This window comes from Lissotriton vulgaris, chromosome 5, assembly GCF_964263255.1.
Source record: "Lissotriton vulgaris chromosome 5, aLisVul1.2, whole genome shotgun sequence".
In the NCBI taxonomy this organism is placed as follows: domain Eukaryota; kingdom Metazoa; phylum Chordata; class Amphibia; order Caudata; family Salamandridae; genus Lissotriton; species Lissotriton vulgaris.
Window position 1 is genome coordinate 1,450,561,034 of NC_141693.1, and position 24,750 is coordinate 1,450,585,783.

At 46.6% G+C, this 24,750-nt stretch overlaps 1 protein-coding gene across 7 annotated transcripts in view; it reads right to left on the reverse strand.

The window, feature by feature from the left end:
- Positions 1-24,750, reverse strand: part of LOC147712726 (membrane cofactor protein-like) — a 629,516-nt gene that overhangs the window by 424,986 nt on the left and 179,780 nt on the right. For all 7 annotated transcript variants that reach the window (XM_086923383.1, XM_086923385.1, XM_086923386.1 and 4 more), the window contains exon 3: positions 12,713-12,833. In XM_086923383.1, coding sequence (XP_086779509.1) covers positions 12,713-12,833 — 121 coding nt within the window. The remainder of the gene's footprint in view (positions 1-12,712; positions 12,834-24,750) is intronic.

A 24,750-nucleotide genomic window follows, 5' to 3' on the forward strand; every position in this document is an offset into this window, starting at 1 on the left:
CCAGTATACCACATCACCCTTGACAGGCCCCTGGAAATCCCTTTGGTCACCCCTTCCCCCGAACAACCCGAGTCCGTACAAATAGGACAACAATTGACAGAAAAGCAGAGACACCAACTATTGTACCTTTGTTCTTTTTTTTCTGACATTTTATCAGGAATACCAGGACGTACGACTCTGGTTGAACATCACATAGACACAGCTAAAGCAAGACCCATTAGGTGGAGACCTTATCGCATACCCGCTGCGCGGAGACAGGCCGTGGACCAGGAAATACAAGCAATGTTGAAAGCGGACATAATAGAACCCTCCCACAGTGCATGGTCCTCTCCAATCGTCTTAGTCCCCAAACCTGATGGAAGCATCAGCTTTTTTATAGACTTACGAGAGTTAAACTCGGTCTCAAAGTTCGATGCCTATCAGAGGCCCCGGGTGGACGAACTCATAGACTGTTTAGGAGACGCCAGGGAAATGTCCACAATTGATCATCCTAAGGGCTATTGACAGATTCCGATATCTCCAGACTCCTGAGAAAAGACAGCCTTCTCTACTTCCTTTGGCCTATTTCACGTCAAAGTCCTTCGCATTGGGCTGCATGGGGCCCCTGTGACGTTTCAGAGATTAATGGATGTCTTGTTACGTGCACACCAAAGGCATGCAGTAACCTATTTAGACAACATAGTTGTCCACAGTCCCGATTGGGACACACACCTCGTCCACTTAGAAAACGGTTCGCAAACACCAAAGAGGGCCGGTCTTACCATCAATCCCAAGAAAACTAACTTTGGTTCAGACCGCATCAGATACCTCGGATATGACACTCAGGCAGGGAAATCTCAGGGAGACAAACTAGAAGCGATAACCAACATCCCCCGTCCCACCACCAAGAAAGATGTCTGCTCCTTCCTCGGGCTGAAAGGATACTACCACTGGTTCATTCCCCATTTTTCAGCCATTGCTATTACCCTCACTGACCTACTCATAACAGCTATGTCAGGGAAACCCCTCCACTGGTCACCTTCACAAGAACATAGCTTTACCCATCTTAAGGAAGCCATATGTAACACACCTGTTCTTGCATGCCCAGACTATCAGAAGACATTAGTCCTCCAAACGGATGCCTCTTATAGGGACCTTGGCACAGTCCTCTCCCATCCTGATAAGGAGGAGATTCTTTGCCCTATCTTGTTCTTAAGCCGCAAACTGTTTCCTAGGGAGACACGATATGCCACCATAGAGAAAAAATGTTTGGCTATCAAATGGGCCATTGAGGCCCTCCAATATTACCTGCTAGGACGACAGTTTCTTTTGTTGACTGATCATGCCCCTTGACTAGGTTGTCCCAGGACAAAGACTCCAACCCTAAAGTATTCGGTTGGTTCCTTGCTTTGCAGCTCTTCTCCTTTCGTACCATGCACCTCCAGGAAATCTGCAGACAAACTGGGACTTCCATTCCCGCTGTCCCGATTTCTGAATGGACCCCACGTCTATTCCTGGAAGGGAGGCAGTGTAAGGGTTCCCCTCCCACAACACCGGAATCACCCGACCTTTAAACATGGCAGTCACCATGTGGCAAACAGGAAACAGAGTCGACGGTATAGCAGTCCAACAGGATACTGACAGCCTCCCACCAATCAGAGAATGGCCAGACAGGACCTTGGAGGATATGAGGATGCCACGCAACACACCTGAGCAGAAGAAGGAAAGAAGTGAAGTCGACGAGAGGGAGGTGACTCAAGAAACGATTCCAGCCAGCGAGAAGGCGCAGCAGACAGAATACCGCTCTAGGAGCAACGCGATCAAGTGCAGCCCTGAAACAGAGGCTGTGACTTCCACCCCCATGGCCCAGGAGGGTCGTGGGTCCAGGCAAGTGCCCCAAACAGGGTTCTTTTCTTTTAGGGGCTGATGGGTGGGGATTAAGGGCCACACCACCCCAAAACACTGAATTTCCCCTGGCACCTAGGCACCACACATTAGGGAGCACAGGTGATGGGAGCACTCTTCCTTGTTATTAGTACCGAGAGTGAGACCTGATTTTGTCCTTTTCATTCTTTTCTTTATTTGGTTCCCGTGAACTCCATTGCCGGCACCCCTTTCTCCCTCCTTTAAGAGGAGTAGAAGCAAGGCTGAGGAAAGACCAGCAAGAGAGGGAGAGAACAACTATCGGTGGATGTGGACTGTGTTTCCCTGTTTACCTTTTGTTTTGCAAGTTTCCTGGCTTTTACTGTTGAAAATCCTAAGCTTGGGACCAGGTGTATCTACCCAAGACTCATTGGGCTATATGAACCTGACTGTGTAAAGAATAAAGATACCAAACCAACTTAACAACCCCTATACAAGCCTCCAGAGCATTTTTCTAACAGTATGGAACGGACGGCCCGAGTAGCTACTTGCTCACAAACAGGTAAAGAAATGTCTGCACTGTGGAAGATATTTTTGAAAGCAGATGTGCAGAAATTTTACATGATGGCAACTGCCATCTAGAATTAGTAGATGACTTTGCCATGCCAATGGGCATTTAGCAACCAGCTGTTCAAGTAAAAACAAATGCAGATGTTAATGTCCTCCTGGACAATTCAGTGTAATAGGCACAGTTGTACAGTGTGGCTGCCAGCACAAAAAAGTACACAGCAATGTGGAATATTTTTTGATTTTCTTTAGCCATGTAAAAGGCACTTCACAAACAGCGATGGCCCTAAGGCACAATGTGAAAATCCAAAAAATTATGGCAGCTTAAGGTGACACCAACAATGACCTAATGTATGGAGAAAGTTGAAATCAGGACAGAAAATGACACTGATATTAGGAAAGCTGGGAAGAGAATATGTCCTACACTTCTACCTACTAAATAAGAAGAGCTTGTCTATTAAACAGTGACCAACACTATGGCAGTGCACTCAATCAGCTAGATCATGGGTAAAGCAAGCAGTAAAAAGAATGCAAGAAAAAGAGGCAGCAGATAATATTAGTGGACAGAAAGAACAAGTTACTTACCTTTTGTAATGCATTATCTGGTAGAGACTCTACCTAGCTGTAGATTCCCTACCTTTGAATTTCACAGATTTCTTGCTGGTTCCGGAAACTTTTGCTGAGCAATACCCCTTGCGCGCGCCATCAGGTGGCTCCACTTGGCTCCACGTGACGTCGTCAGCATCGTTAGAGCAGTACCTATATAGGCGCCAACCAGGACATCAGTACTTTTCATTTTTTCCACACCAGAAGCTCAGAGCCACGAAGTAACTGACGGAGCTGTGTGCAAAACGAGGGCCCTGAAAAGGAGAGCAACCCTAACCCTACAACATTAGCCCTCAAAGCAGGCAGGCATTGGTGGGGCTCTAGAGAATTAAAAGCTAGATAGAGTCTCTACCAGATAATGAGTTATTGAAGGTAAGTAACTTGTTTATCTGATAGAGACTCCTAGCTGCAGATTCCTTACCTTTGAATTAGATTCGCAAGCCATATCATCCCAGTGATGGATTAGGGACCTATACTTAAAACTAGGAAGTCCTGCGGGACCGAATGGGCAAAATGCCCATCCGTGCGAACCAGGCAGTAGTGTTTGGCAAACATGTGCAAAAATGCCCATGTTGCTGCCTGACCGATGTCCAGGACTGGGGCACCCGAGCCAAGGCCGTAGTCGCAGCCTTCCCCCTGTTTGAATGGTCCCTTAATACCTCAGGGGGCTGCTTCTTTGCCAGGGCCTAGCAGATCTTTATGCAGAGAACGACCCAGCGAGCGATGGTCCTTTTTTGCCCTGCCCTTCCTTTTTTAGCTGCCACGTACCCCACAAACAGTTGGTTGTCCACCTGGAACTCTTTTGTACGGTCAAGGTAGAATGACAACGCTCTTTGTGGGTCCTTTCGGTGGAGATGCTCCTCCTCTTTAGAGGGATGCGGGAGAGCAGAGAAGGTGAGCAACGAAATGAATTCATTCAGATGTAATGGGGTCACAACCTTTAGTAAAAAAGAAGACCTGGTGCGAAGCACCACTTTGTCTGGAAAATTCATCAGATAGGGAGGCATGCAAGATAACGTCTGCAACTCACTCACCCTCTGGGCAGATGTAATCGCCACTAAAAAGGCTGTTTTGATGGTCAACAGCCAGAGGGGACAGTTATGTAAAGGCTTGAAGGGAGCACACATTAGGTAGGAGAGGACCAAATTAATGTCCTACTTTGGTATAACAAAGGGTGTGGATGGAAACTACTGAGCAGGCCTTCTAAAAACCTATGTACAATCGGAGACTTAAAGAGAGAGGGCTGGTCTGGCAGCCGCAAAAAAGCAGACCGAGCAGAAAGGTAACCCTTGATCATTCCCAAAGTTGAGCCCTGCTTGATGTACAAATAAAAGAACAGTGGAAACAGAAGCAGAAAGAGGGTCAATAGATCTTTCTGTACAGTACAATACAAATTTCTGCCAATGGCAGACATGTACCGTCCTAATGGAGAGACTCCTGGCCACCATAATGTTACATACTTCAGGAGGGAGTTCAAAAGCCATCAACTGGTGCCGCTCAATCTCCACGCATAGAGGTGCAGAGTTGACCGGTTTGGGTGGAGAACCCTCCCCTGCTGCTGTGACAGAAGATCCTCCAGAAGGGCAGCCTGATCAGAGGATTGATTTGATTGATTTGATTTATGTATTTGTAAAGCGCAACAAATGCCCGTGGGCATCTTGGCGCTAGGAACGGTAGTTTGCCAGGTATTCATGCTCATCTTCAGAAGCTCTGGATACCAGATGCTCCTCGCCCAGTCCGGAGCCACAAGAATGACTTGGGCCTAGTCACTCCTGATCTTCTTCAGAACCATGGGCAGGAGTGGTATGGGCAGAAAGGTGTACAGCAGGCCTGAGGTCCACTCGCACTGAAAGGCATAGCTGAGCGATAGCTGCCTTGGAAACTTCAGAGTGCAGTATTGCTGACACTGTGTGTTCTCTTTGGAGGCGAACAAATCTAACCAAAGTTTCTCCCCACTGATGAACGAGACCTTGCTCCACCTCTGATAAAAAACGCCATTCATGATCCGCTAGGCATGGACAGCACAGTTTGCCTGCCCTAGCATTCAGAGAACCTGCCAGGTCTTGAACCACCAGGGTAATACTCTGCTGTTGCAGCTATGTCCAGAGATGCAGGGCCTCTCGACAAGGGTCCACAACCCCAACCCGCCCTGCTTGTTGCAGTACCACATGGTGGTGGTGTTGTCCGTGAACATCAACACTAGCTTCTCTTTGACAGAGAGAAGAAATGCTTTCAGTGCCAATCGAATCGCCCACATTGCCAACAAATTTATGTGGAGCCCCGACTCCGCCGGAAAACAGTGTCCACTAACGTCTACCTATCCCAGATGGCCGCCCCATTCCATAAGTGACACATCTGTCACGACTGTGAGATCTGGTTGGGGAAGGGAGAGGTGTCTGCCATTGACCTAATCGCGATTTGTCAACCACCGCTGCAGATGCTGATGCTGTGCCCACTGGAACTTCAGGTCCCTCTGCTGAGCCCCCATAGGCCACCTGGAAAGCTTTACTAACAAGATGCAGGAAACCATGAGGCCCAAAAGCCTGAGAGTCAGTCTCACCGAAATTCAGGATAGAGGGTGAAACATCGGTATCATAACCGGAATATCCTAGACTCTCTGCTCGGGAGGATAGACCCAAAACTGCACTCTGTCCAGAACAGCTTTGATGAAAGAGAGCGTCTCATAAGGAGTCAGGTGTGACTTCGTCACGTTTATAGAGAATCCCAATGAATGAATGAGGTTCGCCGTAGTCTGAAGGCGGGTGACAACAGCCTGAGGCAAGGACGCCTTCAACAGCCAGTCATTGCGGTAGGGGAAGACTGACACCCCTAACCTGCGCAAATGAGCTGCAACCACCGCCATCACCCTGGTGAACACCCAAGGGGCACTGGTATGGTCGAAGGGGAGAATGGTAAACTAAAAGTGCTTGCAGCCTACCTTAAACTGAAAATATACATCCTGTAGGTCCAGTCTTCTTGGTCTTGGGCAGACAAGACCTGACGTAGAGTGAGCATCTTTAATTTCTCCTTCTTGAGGAAGCAATTTGGGGTCCGAAGATCTAAAATAGGCTGTAACCCTTTTTTTCTTCTTCAGAATCAGAAATTTGTGGGAATAATAGCCACTGCCAACTTCTGAAACTGGGACACTTTCTATAGCTCCCTTACCAAGAGAGCTGTAACTTCCTCCTTGAGCAATTTTACATGATCCTCCATCAGCCGTTCCTGATTTAGCCAAATGGGAGGAGAAAAAGAAAGGAAAGACAAAGAATATCCCTCTTGAATGATTTGCAAGACCCACTTGTCCAATGCTATGGACCTCCAGTAGGGGGGATGATGATGGGTTCTCCCACCAGCTGGAGTGGTGTGGTCTTGCAGAGTCAGACTAGGAGTGCTCGGAGGCAGCGGCTGCCAAGGGCATAATGACCAATGACTTCTGGCTTCCATTCCTACGCCGGACTGAACCACGTCCATATCCCCACCCGTCTTAGGAAACCTGCACAGGACAGTGGCTGGCATAGGGCTGACGCAGCTGGAAAGCCCTTCCGTTGCCTTGATTCCCTATCTGAAGGAACTTTTGGTGACCCAGAGTTGGGCGATGGTGGTGGGCGATTGTCCTATTCACAACAGCTTGGACCACATGCCTAGAAGAAAATCAGTAAGTGCCTCATTAAAGGGCAAAAGAGGTTCTGAGGTGGAAGTCGTAGGCTGAAGCACTTTAGTCAGGAGATTAGTCCTGACCTCCACTGAGGACAGCAACAGTCCAAGGTCCTCGGCTGCCCATTTATTGACCATGGCATAAAATGCCCCCTCCTCCATAGCCACAGGTGGCGGAGAGTTCATGCCAGTATCTGAAGGAGTATCCAGTCCATAGGCCACTCCCATTCCGCTCCTGGGCCTAACACGTCTACAAAGTATTCAAGCAACTACATTGAACCCATGGTTCAATCGATGTTGGAATCGGCGTTGAGCGGCGTTGTTCTGACTCATTGTTGTCGGGGATAAGGATGGGGCTGGAACCGACTTCGGGTCTGACGCCGGGGGAGGTTGCAGTGACACGACTGGCATTGACCCAGATCTGTTATCAGATCTTTGAGGCCCCACCGGCGCCGTGGCCAGAGCCGGCTGCGTTGAATCAGATGGGGCCCCTTCCGACCCCACAGGGCCTGAAGGCTCAAAGGGGTTGGCCCGTTCCAAAACGCACCTCATGGCCTGGTAGAACTCTTTGATCTGAGCAGGGGTGGCTCTAGCTCCTGTAAAAGAAGGGAGGCGCAAAGTCAACCCTGGCTCCAGCTCCCTGGAACCATGCCTAAAGCATCAGTGCTCTTTACCTGCTTTGTCGACAGACGACAGTTGAGGTGAAGATGAAGTCTGCTTGGACTTCATCTTTTGCCTCTTTCCCAAGTGTCCCAATGACCTCGAGTGGGATGAAGATGACTTTGGGCTCCAAGAGCAGTCCTGCAACCTCCTCTTCCTCAATCGAGACCGGGACCTTTGTGGAGTCTCGCTTGACAGTGTTGCCTGTTGCGCCACAATGAGTTTCAAGGCCTGCTCCCGTTAAGTCATAGGAGCCATGGCCCGATAGTCCGAGCACGACTTCGGATGGTGGTCGAACACACACACACCAGAGGCAGACAAGATGGGGATCAGTGAGCGACATCATGCGGGGACAAGTCTCGCACAGCTTAAATCCGGTCTTCCTCAATGACTTCCTCTATAGAAAACAAATCTGGGAGTTGACAAAATGTTGAGGAAGCGCCTGACCAAAAGCAACGGAGGTGTAGCTCTTCCCGGATTGGTGGTTAACTGGTGCGAAAAGAAAAGAACTGATGTCCACGCGTCTGGGTGGCGCCGATATTGTTACAGTGATGTCATAACTGACACTAATGACGCTGATGTCACGCGGAGCCGAATGGAGCCACCAGATGGCGATCAAGGGGTATTGCTCAGCAAAAGTTTCCGGATCCAGCCTGATGCCTGGGAAATTCAAAGTTAAATAATCTGCAGTAGGAAGTCTCTATCAGATACAATTATTTCTTAGATTAAACAGTGACAGAGCTGGGTGCGCCAAACCTGCCTCAAGAAAAAAACACAACTACAGCTGCAGACAAGGTCCCAATAAACTCCTAATCTGCCACCTGTTAAAGAGGCTCACAAAAACTGAGATTTGTGTTGAAGAAGTGCCTTAGTATGCTAAGATCATGTAAGACATGAAGACCTCTATACAGTCCCTTGTTTTAAAGTGGCTAAACAAGAGAATTATAAGACAGAAAATCTTCCGAAAAGAATGAGGGCAGACTGAGCAACTGGAATAACACAGCATACAGAAGCACAACATGATCATCAAGAAGTTTTATGTTTAGAACATTTACAAAATAATATTAAGATTATAGCAATGAAAACATTTTCTTTTTAGCCTACCACTTCCCTCAGCGCACTAAAGGATTGGGGACATGCTATCCACTATAACACCCAGCCAGAAGGCAACTAAGTATCTTGGGGAACATGCGTCAACATCTAAATTTGCGATTACCAAATATTGATTTTTAAGGAATAGCTATTTGGTAACAGCAAATGCATATGCATGCCGGAGTCGCAATAAAAATGTTGATTCCTTCTTATTAGCTAATAGCGATTCAGGAATTGTGTATCACTATTAGCTAATGTGACTCCATTCATTCCTATGGGCCCACAGGCCCGTAAGAATAAATGGTAATGCCTTCGCACATTGCGATTACCAAATTGGTAATTGCAAATTGTGAAACATAAACCAGACTGAACTAACTACCTTACTGGACAGTACTTGTCCATTGCTTTCCTCCGACCCTAACATCGCCACTCAACAATTTCATGACTGGCTAAGACACGCCACTAACACCTTAGTACCCATAAAAAAAGTTTCCAAGAATAGAATCACCCCTTCAGCTCCATGGTACAACGAGGAGCTAAGGAGACAAAAACAGCTTAACAGAAGCAGGGAAAGGCAGTGGCGGAGAAATTACGCCCCAGAGGAGAAGGCGAAATACAAAGAGTCACTCTCTGTATACAAAGTGATGATTACGGAAGCAAAAAAAACTTTTTTCTGGGAAAAAATCGACAAAGCCAAGTAGGAAATTGTACGACATCACGAGAACATTGTCAGGTAATGCACCTGATCTCACTCCGACTGCTTCTCAATCCTTTTGTGACGCACTGGCTAAATTCTTTTTCTCCAAAGTTAACGATATCTATCAGGCTTTTTCCTCAAACCCTATAAACTCAGCCTCCCCCAATCTGGCACCTGACAAAGATCTGGCTAGTTTTAAACCGCTGACTATAGACCAAACTAAAAATATAGTATCTTCTATCAAGACCGGATCAATATTGGATCCGTGCCCTTTTTCAGTTCTTCCACCTGTGATGGACACACTTATCCCGGTTATCACCTTAGTCTGTAACTCTATACTAGGCTCTGGAATCTTTCCTGATTCCTTAAAGAATACGATCGTGAAGCCTCTGCTGAAGAAAGCAAGCTTGGACAAGACAGATCCAAAGAACTACAGACCTATTGCGAGCCTACCATTCCTAGCCAAAGTGATTGAAAAGGCCATGAACCAACAGTTGGTTGAGTTCCTGGAGACACACCACCTACTGGACGAATCACAATTTGGCTTTCGAAGACACCATGGCACTGAAACCGCCTTAATCAAGGCTGCGGACGATATCAGGACAATTCGAGATCAAGGTGGGACAGCAGTCCCAGTTCTGTTAGACCTATCGGCGGCCTCGACATGGTCGACCATAAGACTCTTGTCGACCGTGTCGAAAAGATGGGCATTCATCTTTTAGCGAGTAACCTGATTGCATCCTTCCTAGCTGACAGATCACAGGCAGTCACTCTGGGCCCATATCAATCCGCCAAACTGTCACTACCATGTGGGGTTCCTCAAGGCTCATCCCTAAGTCCGACACTATTCAATATCTATGTGTCGGACCTTGCTAATGTCATCAAAGCATATGGGATGAGCGTAACCTCCTACGCTGATGATACCCAACTGGTGTTGGCCATTAAAGACAATGGACCAGAGGTGGCAGACCGATTTCAACACGGAATGCTTGCAATCAGTGAGTGGATGGCATCTAATTGCCTTAAGCTAAACTCCGATAAGACAGAGGTGCTTATTTTTGGACCCCTTCGACCTGATTGGTCGTCAACCTGGTGGCCATAAGCCATGGGAGACCCGCCTAGGCCAGCACTTAGGAACCTGGGAGTAACATTCGATGTGGACCTAAATTTTATGGCACACGCGAATAAGGTAGCGGCAACAGCCCATCATAAATTAAAATTGATCAGGAAAATTCTTCCATTTCTTCCTGATACTGCCGCAAAAACCCTGATCAGCTCCCTGGTTTTAACATCTCTTGATTACTGCAATGGGCTATTTCTAAATGCCCAAGCCAGGATAATAAACAAGCTTCAGTCATTGCAGAATGCAGCAGCACGGCTTCTTTCGGGAACACCCAAATTCTCTCCAATTTCTGACACCATCAAGAAATATCACTGGCTAACGATCCGCAACCGAATAAAATTTAAATCTTTATGCATAGTGTACAAAGCACTGCATGATCAGGCTCCCCACTTTTTTAAGGAACAGTTGACACCTTATAAACCAACCAGACTGCTCCGATCGACCACTTTGAACCAACTAGTGGTCCCTCGATCCAAGACAGACTCTTAGGGAGATCGTCGCTTTCTGGTTGCGGCATCTAAGTTATGGAATACCTTGCCACACTGCATTAAGACGTCTCCTTCACTTCTGCAGTTCCGTAAACTACTAAAAACCTGGTTGTTTGATCAGTAATCTAAGACATTTTCTATGAGCCACTAGGGAAATAACGGAATCATTCAGCGCCGAGACGCCCATGGGTATTCGCCGCGCTTAATAAATTATAAAAATAAATAAATAAATAAAAATAAATCCAAGGGTGCCCGGGAACCTAAAACCCCCCTGAAGCACCCACCCAAAAAAGGTTAGTGTGCACATGTGAAGCACACACATGCCCTAAGGGCATGTGCGCGCTACATGTTACTTTGAAAACTGCAATTGTGTGCATTTTTCACACCATGCACAAATTACCATAAACTTGAAGTTGATTGTAATTAGCATTTCCTAAATGCCCAGTTTGCATTTAGGAAATGCTACATGCATTGGTAAATAGGTATTCGCAAATTGCGATTCCCTAAATGCATTCTCAATTTAGGTAATTACAAAAAATTGTGATTACCTAAATTACGAATGAAAATAAGGTACATGCATCTGAAAAGGCCTTTTTCCATTCTCAAACGGGCCGTTTGCGAACGGAAAAAAGTGTGATGCATGTGCCCCCTTGTATCTTGTTGTCCAAGCACACTAGCCCTCACCAGTTGATTAATCTTTTCTACTGGACAATTTGCTTGAAGGGCATAAAGAGCAGTGCAGAAATGAACAATAGACAAATCATTGATTAAATCTCTCATCTCTTGAGAGGTAAATTGATCCAATGTGGTCGTGCCCAAGGAAGGGCAGTGAACCTGTTGTAGCCAGAAAAGTAATAGCCAATCTAGACAAGTATAAAAAACGTTCTGATGACAAACATTGTACACATCTGCATACGTGACGGACTGGTGAGATGTTTTTAATCAAAAAACCCATCAGGTGTCCCAAGGGTGAGTCCAAATGTATGGGACCCAAAAGCATTGTGGAAGTCTAAAAGAATGTGGTGATGGTGGATGGGGAGAAATGTGGAGGTCTTCACGAGAGGGAAAGATCTTCTGGTAGCGGTGGCAAAACATGGGGTGAGGAGGTTGGAGAACAGGAGTGGGGCCATGTTCTCAGAAGGAGTGTAAAGTTTAGAAGACAACCAGCTCGCTTCATGGACGCTTTCCTCGTCGCCACTTGTTAAGAAGTGTTCCAACACTTTTAGGTTTAAGTCCTTTCTTGCATCCAATTGAAGCCAACCTTATAGACCGCGCATAAATCAAATATCCTTCACCAACTGTCCCTTCAGGAATCTTAGTCACCCAAGATTCTACCTGGTGACGCCTTGTAGTTAAAGGGATATCATGCTGGATTGCAGGATTACAACACTTTTAGTGAGAACAATATTAAATTACACCGAAAGACTATCAAACAGGCTAATAAAAGCACTCTTCTGGTGAATCATCTATACCATATCCGCAATTGACCCCCGCCTGCACTTATTGGGCTCACCACACAAGAATATTTGAAGTCTGCTACCAGATCTATGCATATCTACCCAATTATAGGGCATCCCCTCTGAGGCTCTCACTCTCAAAGCTGCCTGGGAAGTTGGCGGGTCTAACCTGTGTAAAAATGTTGGGGTGCCACAAGCAGACACAGTTTTGTCCTCCAAATACATGCTACCCAACGGGTACTGCCGGTCATCAATACCTTTCCCATAACACATGTTTGCAGGTCTATCCTCTTCAGAATAACAACAACGTTTTTGTACATGGGTTTAGAATTAGCGCACCCTTATAGTAGGAGAGTTAAAAAAACATTGTATTTTTTAATGCCTCCTTCACATTGGACTCCAAGGAAAGAAATGCAAATGGTGGGACTGAAAATATACGAACCATATAAACTTCTGGGGTCAAGTAACAGTAAGTAGAAATTACTAGTTAGAGGACACAAGCAATCCTTTTCAATGGGACACTTACCCTGTATTGCAAGTAAATGTTGCAGTGGAACCAAATTTGGTATCTAGTTCACCAGTTGCTTCGATGACCTTTAAATGAACTTCGCCATTAAGCAGCTCTCCAGGAGACCTGCAATCGCGCCCTGGAAAACAAAGTTAATATAAATTAACTGTTCAAGGACCCCGCCCATTTACTAAATAAGGCAGCCTAAAAAAAAAGACCTGGTATTCCTTTATTGAAAAAGCGAAAGAGACTACACTTATGTGGAACAAAAGGTAAATGATTGAAAAGGTAAGGACAGTCACAGACACAATTAACATGGTGCATTTTCCAAGAAACATGTAGAAGTTGAAGAACAGGAGGAAAAATACAACACTGAAGCACCTAGTTTGACGACATTGCTGTCACTTTTCACCAGATGTTTTAAATGGGCCTAAGGGGTAGTTACAGCACATGACAGATGCTTTCAGAGTTCTCCAATGTTTGGTCTCAAACCAGATAGCTATCTTTATACTTTAGAAATCTACATCCACAAATCTACATCCACAAATCTACATCCACAATGTACACCTAAATCATAAGGTTTCAGACTCACCTTCTGAATGTGCTTTTTGTCTGTGTGACAGTAGAACAGAACATGATGTACTAATTGGAAGTTAATACTTGAGTTTTGGCTATGTTTCACAGTTTCGCCACAAGGTACAAATCAGTTCCCCCTACCTGGGATCTCTCACAATCCAGGACTAAGAAACCTGAACCTTGGAATTTCTACAGTCAAGTGCCAATTTACTGTTGTGGGAAGTGTAGTGGGGAGGTAACACAGGGAGAAAACTAGTGAGCCTAAAGTAAGCACATAAAACAATGAACTGAAGCCAATACCCACTGGGTCTCGCCAAGAAATTTAGATTTTTGGTCTGGAGATTGGATAATCTTGCAGAAGGTAAATCACAGTTGCAGTTCATATGAAATGTGTGGTATGTAAATTTGGTGTTGCAAGTGATAACACAAGCACTTCTCACTTTTTCTTTCTTGCTTTTAGCTGTTTTGGTTTAAAGTCCTGAGGAGAACCCCCCCAAAGTATGTAGGGGTTCGAAGCACGTTGACCATGGTTTTGGCCAAATGAGTGAACATGCATTCATGATCAGGTTAACCATTTAATGAAAACAAAAAAACTGTTTTATATTTCACAGAAGAAATTACCTGAGTTAACCGAATATCACACTGTTTGGCTAAAGTTCAGACTAGGGTTGAGTTGAAGAAATTAATATGTGTATTTTCCATAAATACTCTCCAACCGTTCTGTTCTTTTTCTACCCCACCGCCCCCACCAGTTTGCATTGCATTTATGTCTTTTTCCTATGTTGCATGTGAATTTTATTTGGAATCCCAGCTTGCTCTATTGTTGTTCATTTTAGCATAACTGTGTTGTTATTTCAATGTCTAGTGATGTCCAAAACATTTGAATAACACTATATGTAATACATGTTATGTCTGTGATGTTATTTGGTGTAATTGTCTGTGGTCTATGAAAAATTGATTAATAGAATATTGTTCAAACAAATAAGATTGCTTGACAAAATTGGATCATAAAATTTCCTTTTGGAAACCAAAGAACAAATACATGTGTTTTCTTTTCAATCACAATGAGTGTCATGTGTGATTTGAGGAAGTAGTTTGTTGATCTTCTGTCAGTATTGGCATGCTTGTTGTTGTTAACTGATAATGTCAGGCAGCATGGGAGCAGCATCAGGACTGGTTGGAGCGGGCTGCCTCAAAACTCGGAGCCAGTGCCTACTCTCCACCCAGCAGGCTGAAACAGCTGGTTGGGGAGCTTTGAAGTGTGCATGTCAGGCTGGCTGAAGCAAGACGCCTGGCCAAAGTGACATGCACACTCTAAACTAGAGTGAGGACCACTCTCCTGCAGCTAGTCAGCAGCACCTGGTCCCCAAACACTGCTTGGGCTGGTGAAAGTGAAGAATAAAACAGTAATAAATTATTTGTATTACCATTATTTTTCACCTTTGCTGCGCTGGCAGCAGTTGGAGAAGGGCCAGTACCATTCCTTTAAAAGAGTACCTGTTCCTGTGGCAGGTTCGACTAATTTTTGTAGCAAGAAAACACAAATGTTGTGTATTAATGCTCCACAACTTTTATAGTATCACTTCATTATTTTGTCATCGTTTACTCAAAACGCAGCAGCCGTAGAATCGCATAGTTCCATGGCAGCACAATCTTACGATTCCAGTCACATTATGTACAGGCAGTGCAAAAAGAAATACTGTAGGAAGAAACTTTGATTCCAATTCACAAAAAATTTAATATACCTGAAAATGAACTGTACACATATTTCAACATATTTCAGCAGTACATTTTGTTTATTAATTCTGAAGCGTAATGGAAACAAAGATTTTAGGAGGATTAAAACAAATCTTGCCAATGAAAGTGTTGAATATTGAATTGTATTGTCCATTGGTAAAGTGCTTATTGTATTGCATTGCATTTCTCATTTGTATGGCGCTTACCACCCCTAAGTGTGGCACTGAGGTGCTTACCTACATTGGCAGCAAGCTACACGCTTTAGGGCGGTGTGTGATGGTGTGTGTGCTGTTCTTGTTTTGTTATCCAATGTAGGAGGTGTTTTCATGTTGTGCATGATGACCACCGAGGTGTGGTTATCACGCTATGGGTTGCAGCATGCAGCAGTGCGTTGGATGATAAGGTGTGAGAGACACAGACGCATAAACTATTTTTTATGGTTTTTCAGTCACAAGCAGCTTTGAACAGCTCTGTGGGCCCCATTTATGGTATTTCTTATGATTATAGTCTGCTTAGCTGGTTACTGCACTGGGTTTTACATACAGATTTACATACATTTCACACAGTTCAGCAAGGCAACTTGCTGCACTGCATTGCATGAAAGGAAGACAGCAGACATTCGCCATATTTATAAAGATATAGCACATTTCTACTGTCTCCTAGCGCTGGTACACTATGTACAGCCAGCACCAACTCAGGTAATCATGCACCAAGGAGCAAGGGTGTCTGTCTTATAGGCAGGATTGTTTTTGTGCATGAAGGGGCAACTTCCTGTACAAAAAGAAATAAGTTACTTACCTGTAACTGTAGTTCTCCAGTATTGGAAGCTTTCATGGATTAACTTGCTTGAATCATTTCCCGTTGTCATGATGGGAGTCCAGGGTAACTAAAGTAGTAGTAGTAGTAGTAGTAGACCTAAATGAACAAGTTACTTACCTTTGGTAATGCTTTCTCGTAGATACAGTATCTGCCTGTGGATTCCTCACCTTGTGAATATCCCCTTGCGTCAGCAACATTCGGAAATTCTTTTTGTAGCTTCGCGTGGACGACGTCATACAGGCACGGCATCGCACGCGACTCGGCTGACGTCACCGACACTACAATAGGCCCACGCCGGCGTGATGACGTCAGTTCCGCCCTTTTGTCCGTGCCCTCGAGGCACACGGACGGACCAACGACAGTAGAAATATACACAGTATACACAGTACACAAATGTCAAGGTAACACACACAGTGTGAAGCAAATGCAATAAAACATTTGCAATAAACAACTCCTTGACAATAAAGTAAATACATTACAGTAACTCTGGTATAGAAGAGTGGACAATGGGGAGGCGGGCGGGTCAGTGAGGAATCCACAGGCAGATACTGTATCTACCAGAAAAAGCGTTACCGAAGGTGACTAACTTGTTCTTCTGATAGATACATCTGCCAGTGGATTCCTCACCTTGTGAATAGAGTCCCACAGCAGTCCCCACTCCCGGAGGAGGGTGTCCACTCCTCTACAAAAGAAAATCCTGGAGGACAGAGCGCGCAAAGTGGCCGTCCCTCCTCACCTCAGTGTCCAAGCAATAATGCTTTGCGAAAGTGTGGAGGGAGGCCCAAGTCGCCGCTCTACAAATGTCCTCAACTGGCACACCTCTTGAAAGTGCAGATGTTGTAGACTTAGCTCTAGTAGAGTGATCTCTTATACCATCTGGAGGATCCTTACCGGCCAAAGAGTAGCAGATCTTTATACAGAGGATGATCCATCTTGAAAGAGTCCTTTTATGTATCGCTCTTTCTTTCTTGCAGCCAGCAAACCCAACGAAGAGTTGGTCATCCATTCAATATTCTTTAGTTCTATCAAGATAAAAACTCACCACCCTCTTGGGGTCCAGACGGTGTAGTCTCTCCTCCTCCTTGGAAGGGTGAGGGGGGAGGATAAAAGGTAGGAAGGGTAATAGATTGACCTAGGTGGAAGGGAGTCACCACCTTAGGGAGAAAAGCAGCCCTGGTCCTGAGAAACATTCGTTCAGCATGAATGGTCAAGAAGGGAGGCTTGGAACTAAGAGCTTGAAGCTCACTTACCCTCCTTGCCGAGGTAATCGCAACCAGGAAGACTGTCTTAAAAGACAAAAGTCTCATGGGACACTTGTGCAAGGGTTCGAAGGGAGAACCCATCAAGTATGTTAAGGCAAGATTTAAGTTCCACTGAGGTACAATGAAAGGAGTAGGAGGGAACTTATTTGTGAGGCCTTTCAGAAACCTCAAAACCACCGGTGATTTGAAAAGAGACGGCTGGTCCGGCAAACAGAGAAATGCCGACAATGCAGATAGATAACCCTTTACCGTAGCAACAGCAAACCCTTGCTGCGCCAAAGAAAGAGCAAACTGTAGGATATCAGATAAATGGGCTTTCAAATGGTCAACAGACTTCTCCCCACACCAAGAGACAAATTTAGATCATCTGTAAGAATAAATGGATTTAGTGGAGTCACGTCTAGCCGATAATATGAAATCCACCACATCGTGTGGGAGAGAAAAGGAATTCAGGTTGCCCCATTCAATCTCCAGGCATGAAGGTGTAATGTCTGGAGGTAGGGGTGTAGAACCTGCTCCTCCATTTGAGAGAGGAGATCTGCCCTGAACGGGAGACGGAGCGGCGGGCAAGAGGAGAAGTGGAGAAGATCCGTGTACCACACCTTTCTTGGCCACTCCTGGGCGACCAATATAACTTGGGCCCGGTCTTGCCGAATCTTCCTCAAAACCCGAGGAATCAAAGTTATGGAAGGAAACGCGTAAAGGAGTTGTCTTCCCCAATTCAACTAAAACGCGTCCCCCAAGGCTCCTTGCATCGGATACTGGAGACTGCAGAATGACGGGCAGTGAGCATTCTCGCAAGTGGCGAACAGGTCCACCTAAAGGGGTCCCCCACGTCCAAAAGACGTGACAAACCACCTCCGGGTGAAGCCTCCACTCGTGGTCGGCCGAGAACTGCCGGCTGAGACTATCTGCTCGTACGTTCAGAACTCCGGCCAGATTTGCCATCAGACAAATCTGATGGTCCTGGACCCAGGACCAGAGGCGCAGAGCCTCCCTGCAGAGACACTGCGACCCCACTCCTCCCTGCTTGTTGATATATCACATCACGGTCGTGTTGTCCGTCAGGACTTGCACCTACAGACCGCGAAGGGAAGGGAGGAAGGCCTTGAGCGCCAAACGTATCACCCGCAATTCCAGAAGGTTGATGTGAAGCAACCTTTCCTCTGGAGACCAAAGACCCTTGACCTCCAGATCCCCCAGATGAGCACCCCACCCTAGAGTGGATGCATCCGTTATCACTGTGGCCACCGGAGGAGGTAGATGAAAAGGCTTTCCCTGAGACAGATTGCCTTCCACACTCTACCAAGACAGATCTGCCGTAGTTTCTCTGGAGATCCTCACCCACTTCCTGAGATCTCCGTTGTGTTGAAACCACTGCCTGCGGAGGCACCACTGGAGCGCCCTCATGTGCCAGCGTGCATGGTTGACCAACAGAATGCAGGAAGCCATCAGACCAAGCAGGCGAAGGACCTTAAGGACTGGAACGACCGCTCCATTGTAGAATAAAGGAATCATTTCCTGTATGTCGCTAATCCTTTGAGGTGGAGGGAATGCACGACATACAGTCGTGTCCAGTACAGCACCTATGAACAGGTTGCGCTCGGAGGGCACCAGGTGAGACTTGGGTACATTTATTGAAAAACCCAACCAGTACAACTGAGTTGTGTCCTGCAGATGCTGGAGCACTTTCTCTGACGACTCTGCCTTGATCAGCCAGTCGTCCAAATAAGGGAATACTGGAATCCCCGACATTCTGAGATGTGCTGCCACCACCGCCATCACCTTGGTGAAGACTCGAGGCGCAGTAGTAATTCCAAAAGGAAGGACCGCAAACTGATAGTGTTGCAATCCCACCGTAAAACAGAGATACTTCCTGTGCGACTTCAGGATTGGGATGTGGAAATACGCATCATGCAAGTCGAGCGACACCATCCGGTCTTCTTCCAGCAGCGCTTGAAGAACCTGTGCAAGGGTGAACATCTTGAATTTCTCTTGTTTCAGATAGAGATTCAAGATCCTGAGATCCAGGATTGGACGAAGCCTGCCATCCTTTTTGGGTATCAGAAAATACCGGGAGTAGCATCCCTGACCCCTTTCCTGCTCTGGGACCACCTCTATCGCACCCTTTCTTAAAAGTGTCTGCACTTCCTCCTGTAGAAGTAACAGATGTTCCTCCGTGCAAAAACCTTGGCAAGGAGGGTAATTTGGAGGGAATTCCCGAAAGGGAAGGGAATACCCATTTTCTACGAGATTGAGAACCCAAAGATCTGATGTAACTGATTCCCAATCCCGTAGAAAGTAGGTAAGCCGACCCCCCCACAGGACCCACATGATCCTGAATGGCAGATCTAGGGCTGCTTTTCTGGGGCTGGGGGGTTGGTATATGACCTGTACAAGGTATTCTGCTGCTGCTGCTGCTGCTGACCTTGCCGATAGTTGCGAAAGGAAGAGCCTCCAAAACCTCTGAACCTCTTGGCTGTAGAACCTCTGATTTGAAGCCCTAAAGATTTGGCAGTAGCCCTACTGTCCCTAAATCTTTCTAAGGCTGTATCAGCCTTTTTGCCAAAGAGAACAGATCCATCGAACGGCAGATCCAGCAAAGCAGCTTGAACATCTGCTGAAAAGGTTGAAGTTTTCAGCCAAGCCGATCTCCTTGTGGCAACCGCAGTGCCCATGATACGTGCCACCGAATCTGCAGTGTCCAGTCCACTTTGTATCACTTGACGTGCCGCTGCCTGTGCGTCTGATAACACCTCCTCAAAATCCTTCCTGCAGTCATCAGGGATCTTAGGAGCCAAAGAACGCATTTTATCCATAAGGGCATGTACATACTTCCCCATAAGGCAAGTGGCATTAGTTGACTTCAACGCCATACTCGCAGAGGAGGAGGAGGTCTTTTTAGCCACCTGATCTTGTTTCTTGGCATCCTTATCACTATGCACTTGAGGAAACGCACTCAGTCTTTTTGGAACAGGCTGCTTGTATGACCAGACTCTCAGGAGAAGGATGAGACGTCAGAAAAGCAGGGTCTTCAGGCGCAACCCTGTACCTTCTCGCCACACTCTTGGAAACCGTCGGTGCTGTTAGAGGCTTTTTACAAACCTCCATAATAGGCTCCGTTAAGGCCTCATTAAACGGAAGCAATGGTTCCACCACAGAGCTGGGCGAATGTAAAACTTCTGTAAGAAGATTGGACTTAAACTCCACTGTTGGCAAAGTCAATTGCAGAAGTTCTGCTGCCTTTCTCATCACCACATGATAAGGCTGGCCGTCCTTTGAAGGCGCATCAGAACCGGATGGTAACTCCAACTCTGGAGAAAAATCCAGGCCACTAGCATCAGCTAGATCCTCAAAACAGTCATCCTCAAGTTCACCTTCCTCCATATCAGGATGCGACTCCATATATCTCAGCTCCTCCATAAGGCGCTGTGCCTCCCTCCTGGACCCCTCCTTAACACGCCTCGCCGCCGGATCCACCAACGACTCCGACAGAGCCGTAACCGGCGTCAGTATCGAATCCGATGGTCCAGTGGGTTGCCCTCAAGGTCGATCTGGAGCGGGCGACGCCAGTACCGGCGTCGACGACCTCGGCTGAGCCAGGTATTGCCATGGCGGCGTCAGCGCCGGCATGAACGGAGCCGGAGGATAGGAGTGAGCGACTCCTAAATTGAAGGCCAGAAAACCCATGGGACCCGAAGGTGCGCCAGAGGGGCACCACGCCCTTGAAAAGACACCATACATTGAGTTTAAAAACGCTGATGGGTCCTGGCCTGGGGCTGGAACAGGTGGCTGAAGACCCTCAGGCTGGTCTTATGGAGGGTTCGGATTCGGCTCTTCAACCGGCGCAGAATCCTCATCCACAGGAACTTCTTCCTCCTCTCGGGCCGGGGACGGTGCCGGAGATGGATTCGAAGCCTGAGTCGGCGACTGAACTTGCGACTCCGAAGGCGAAGCCTCACCTTCCTGATCCGAGACATCCAGCGTGACCACCTTGGAACGCACCTTCTTCGGTGACCTCGACCTCGAGTCCGACTCCTTACCGGAATGACGCCGGGACTCATGTCTCTTCTTCTTATGTCTTGAGATCTGGATCTTGACTTAGACCTCAACCTCGCCCTCGCCCTTCTCAAACGAGATCTCGAAGATTTTTTTCCCTTGTCACCCTTCAGCTTCGCCACCAGAAGTTTGGTCTCTCTTTCCCGCAGGGCCTTCGGGTTGATCTTCCAACAAGATGAACATCCATCCACATCATGGTCAGAACTAAAACACCATATGCAGTCCTCGTGCGGGTCCGTGATGGACATCATTTTCCCACATTCCCTGCAGGGCTACAAACCAGTCTTGTTTGTCGACATCGTGTTGAAACAAAGAAGCAGAAAAGCGAAGATAAAGGCAACAAAGTCACTAGATAGCTACTGAGATTCCCCGAAGCCGTTAGCGTCGACGACGTGGAAAAAAGGGAACTGACGTCATCACGCCGGCGTGGGCCTATTGTAGTGTCGGTGACGTCAGCGGAGTCGCGTGCGATGCCGTGCCTCTATGACGTCGTCCACGTCGGCGCAAAGCTACAAAAAGAATTTCCAAATGTTGCTGACGCAAGGGGATATTCACAAGGTGAGGAATCCACTGGCAGATGTATCTATCAAAAAGTCATAATACACTAATAGGTATGGACTAAAGAAGGCCTAGGGCTCTTAGTTTAACAGCCTATCATAGTTCTTATAAAGAAAAGGACTAACATTTTGACCCAACCAATCAGTATGGATCACCCTCTAGAACACTCCTGAGGGAAGCTCAGGGCGTGAGATTTTTTAGCACTAGTGCTATATACCATGTGTTGAGACATATAAGGTGAGCTTCCCCCTGAGGAGAAGGGTGGGTTGCATGTGAATCTATGAAAGCTTCCAATACTGGAGAACAATAGTTACAGGTAAGTAACTTATTTCTTACTCCAGTATTGGAACTTTCATAGATTAACATGCTTCAACCAGAGTAGCAAGCAGATTGGTAGCACATTTACCATGTTTTGAAGCTTAACAGGAATCTGAACCGTGTAACCTCCAAGCAATCAGTAAACATTATAAAAGACATAACCACACGAGTAATAGTAAAGGAAAGAACTGCCATAAGCGTTAAAGACAATAACCACTTACTATATGGAAATGTGATACAGTTGAAAATAGATAGGAGGGTAGCCAGGTGTGGCTCACCTTAATGGAACAGATGCTGAAGTGCTGCCTGGCCCACTGCCTTGTCATTGAGAATTGTTGAATCTAAACAGTAGTGTCGGGTGAAAACGTGTCTATTCTTCCATGTTGCTGCCTGGCAAATTTCCAGAAGTGAAACTCCAGCAAATAAAGCGATGAATGTTGACACTGACCTCGTGGAATGGGCTTGGACTCTTGCAGGTCTGCCTGCCTTTTGATGACAACATTGTATTGCACTTGCGATCCACCTGGAAACAATCTGTTTGGAGAGCAGGAAACCTTTCCTTGGTGCACTGCAAGCCACAGATAATTGAGAGATCTTACAAAAAGATTTTGACCTATCCCAATAAAACTTTAGGCAACGGTTTACATCCAATGAATGTATAGTTCTCTCCGCCGATGTCGTAGGATTTGGGAAGAAAGTTTTAAGTACCACCGGGTTGTTCAGGTGGAAACCAAATGGCACCTTGGGAATGAACTTCGGATTTGTACGGAGCAGAACTCCATCTGACTTAAACTTCAAGAAAGGTTCCTTTATTACAAAAGCCTGTATTTCACTGACCTGTCTGACTGAGGTCAAAGCAAGTAGTAAAGCCAACTTCCATGATAGGAATTTGATTTCTGCAGTGTGAATTGGTTCAAAAGGAGCTTTCATTAACTCTTAAATAACCGTGTTCAATTGCCAGGCTGGTGGTGGAGGTCTTACAGGTGGGAACACTCAAAAAAGTCCTTTGAGAAACTCTTTACATACGCTAGACGACCACAGAGGTGAAGATGACGATGATCTTCTGTAACAGAATATGGCTGCTAAGTGAAATTTATTGAACTGTGGCCAAACCTGATTTTGCCAGAAGGTAAAGTAGGATTTGTTCTGGAGAGGAAGACAATGAATGTAAATTATCCCTATGGCACTAGACGCAGAAACGCTTCCACTTGAGGCGGTACGTTGTGTCGGTACTGTCCGCCCTCGCTTTGGCTTGGATATAGCATCATTCACTAGACATGTTCTAAGTGTCTGAAGTCATTGTATTCAGGAGCCAAGCTTACAAATGCTCTTGAGGCTCTTGAGGTCCAGATGTAGTATCTGCCCCTGGTTCATGGTCGGGAGATCGAGAATAACTGGAAGGTTGAAGTGAGGAACCTGCAATAGGAAAAGCAGTTCCGTGTACCAGTGTTGACGTGGCCACGCTGGAATGATGAGGATCAGTTTGCAAGGTTTGATCTTCATCTTTTTCAGAACTCTTGGAAGAAGAGGAATGGGAGGAAAGTGTAAGCAAAGATGCCAGAGCAAGCAATTAAAAAGGCATTCCCCCCCTGACCCCTGTTGGGGATGCCAACTTGCATGAGTCCCTTGCTCACTTTGCCACTGGATTCAAGCAAGCCGGGCTGAAGACGGCTGAAATGCCAGAAACCGGTCCTCGGAAGCTTGTTTCCGGTCCAGGAAAGGCATGGCTTGGCAGTTCGGGCTGGACTGTTCCCATGAGGCACAGGGTCAGACTGATTTGCATATGGCCATGTCTGGACTGGGGTGGCAGAGTGGGCTAAAGAACGGTGATGGATTAAACTCAGATCTGTTGACTGGGTGTGAGTGTTTGATTGGTTCAGATGCTCCGTCCATCACCACCCCCTTTTGTACCACTTTGTTCGCCATAAGTTGGCAGGGTATGCTCAAACGTGAGTCCCTTGCTCACTTTGCCATTGGATTCAAGCAAGCCGGGCTGAAGACGGCTGAAATGCCAGAAAACAGTCCTCGGAAGCTTGTTTCCGGTCCAGGGAAGGCATGACTTAGCAGTTCGGGTTGGACTGTTCCCATGAGGCACAGGGTCAGACTGATTTGCTAATGGCCATGTCTGAACTGGGGTGGCAAAGTGGGCTAAAGAACGGTGATGGATTAAACCCAGATCTGATGACAGGGTGTGAGTGTTTGATTGGTTCAGATGCTCCGTCCATCACCACCCCCTTTTGTACCACTTTGTTCGCCATAAGTTGGCAGGGTATGCTCAGACGTGAGTCCCTTGCTCACTGTGCCACTGGATTCAAGCAAGCTGGGCTGAAGACGGCTGAAATGCCAGAAACCGGTCCTCGGAAGCTTGTTTCCGGTCCAGGGAAGGCATGGCTTGGCAGTTCGGACTGGACTGTTCCCATGAGGCACAGGGTCAGACTGATTTGCATATGGCCATGTCTGAACTGGGGTGGCAGAGTGGGCTAAAGGACGGTGATGGATTAAACCCAGATCTGTTGACTGGGTGTGAGTGTTTGATTGGTTCAGATGCTCTGTCCATCACCACCCCCTTTTGTACCACTTTGTTCGCAATAAGTTGGCAGGGTATGCCCAGACGTGAGTCCCTTGCTCACTTTTCCACTGGATTCAAGCAAGCCGGGCTGAAGACGGCTGAAATGCCAGAAACCGGTCCTCGGAAGCTTGTTTCCGGTCCAGGGAAGGCATGGCTTG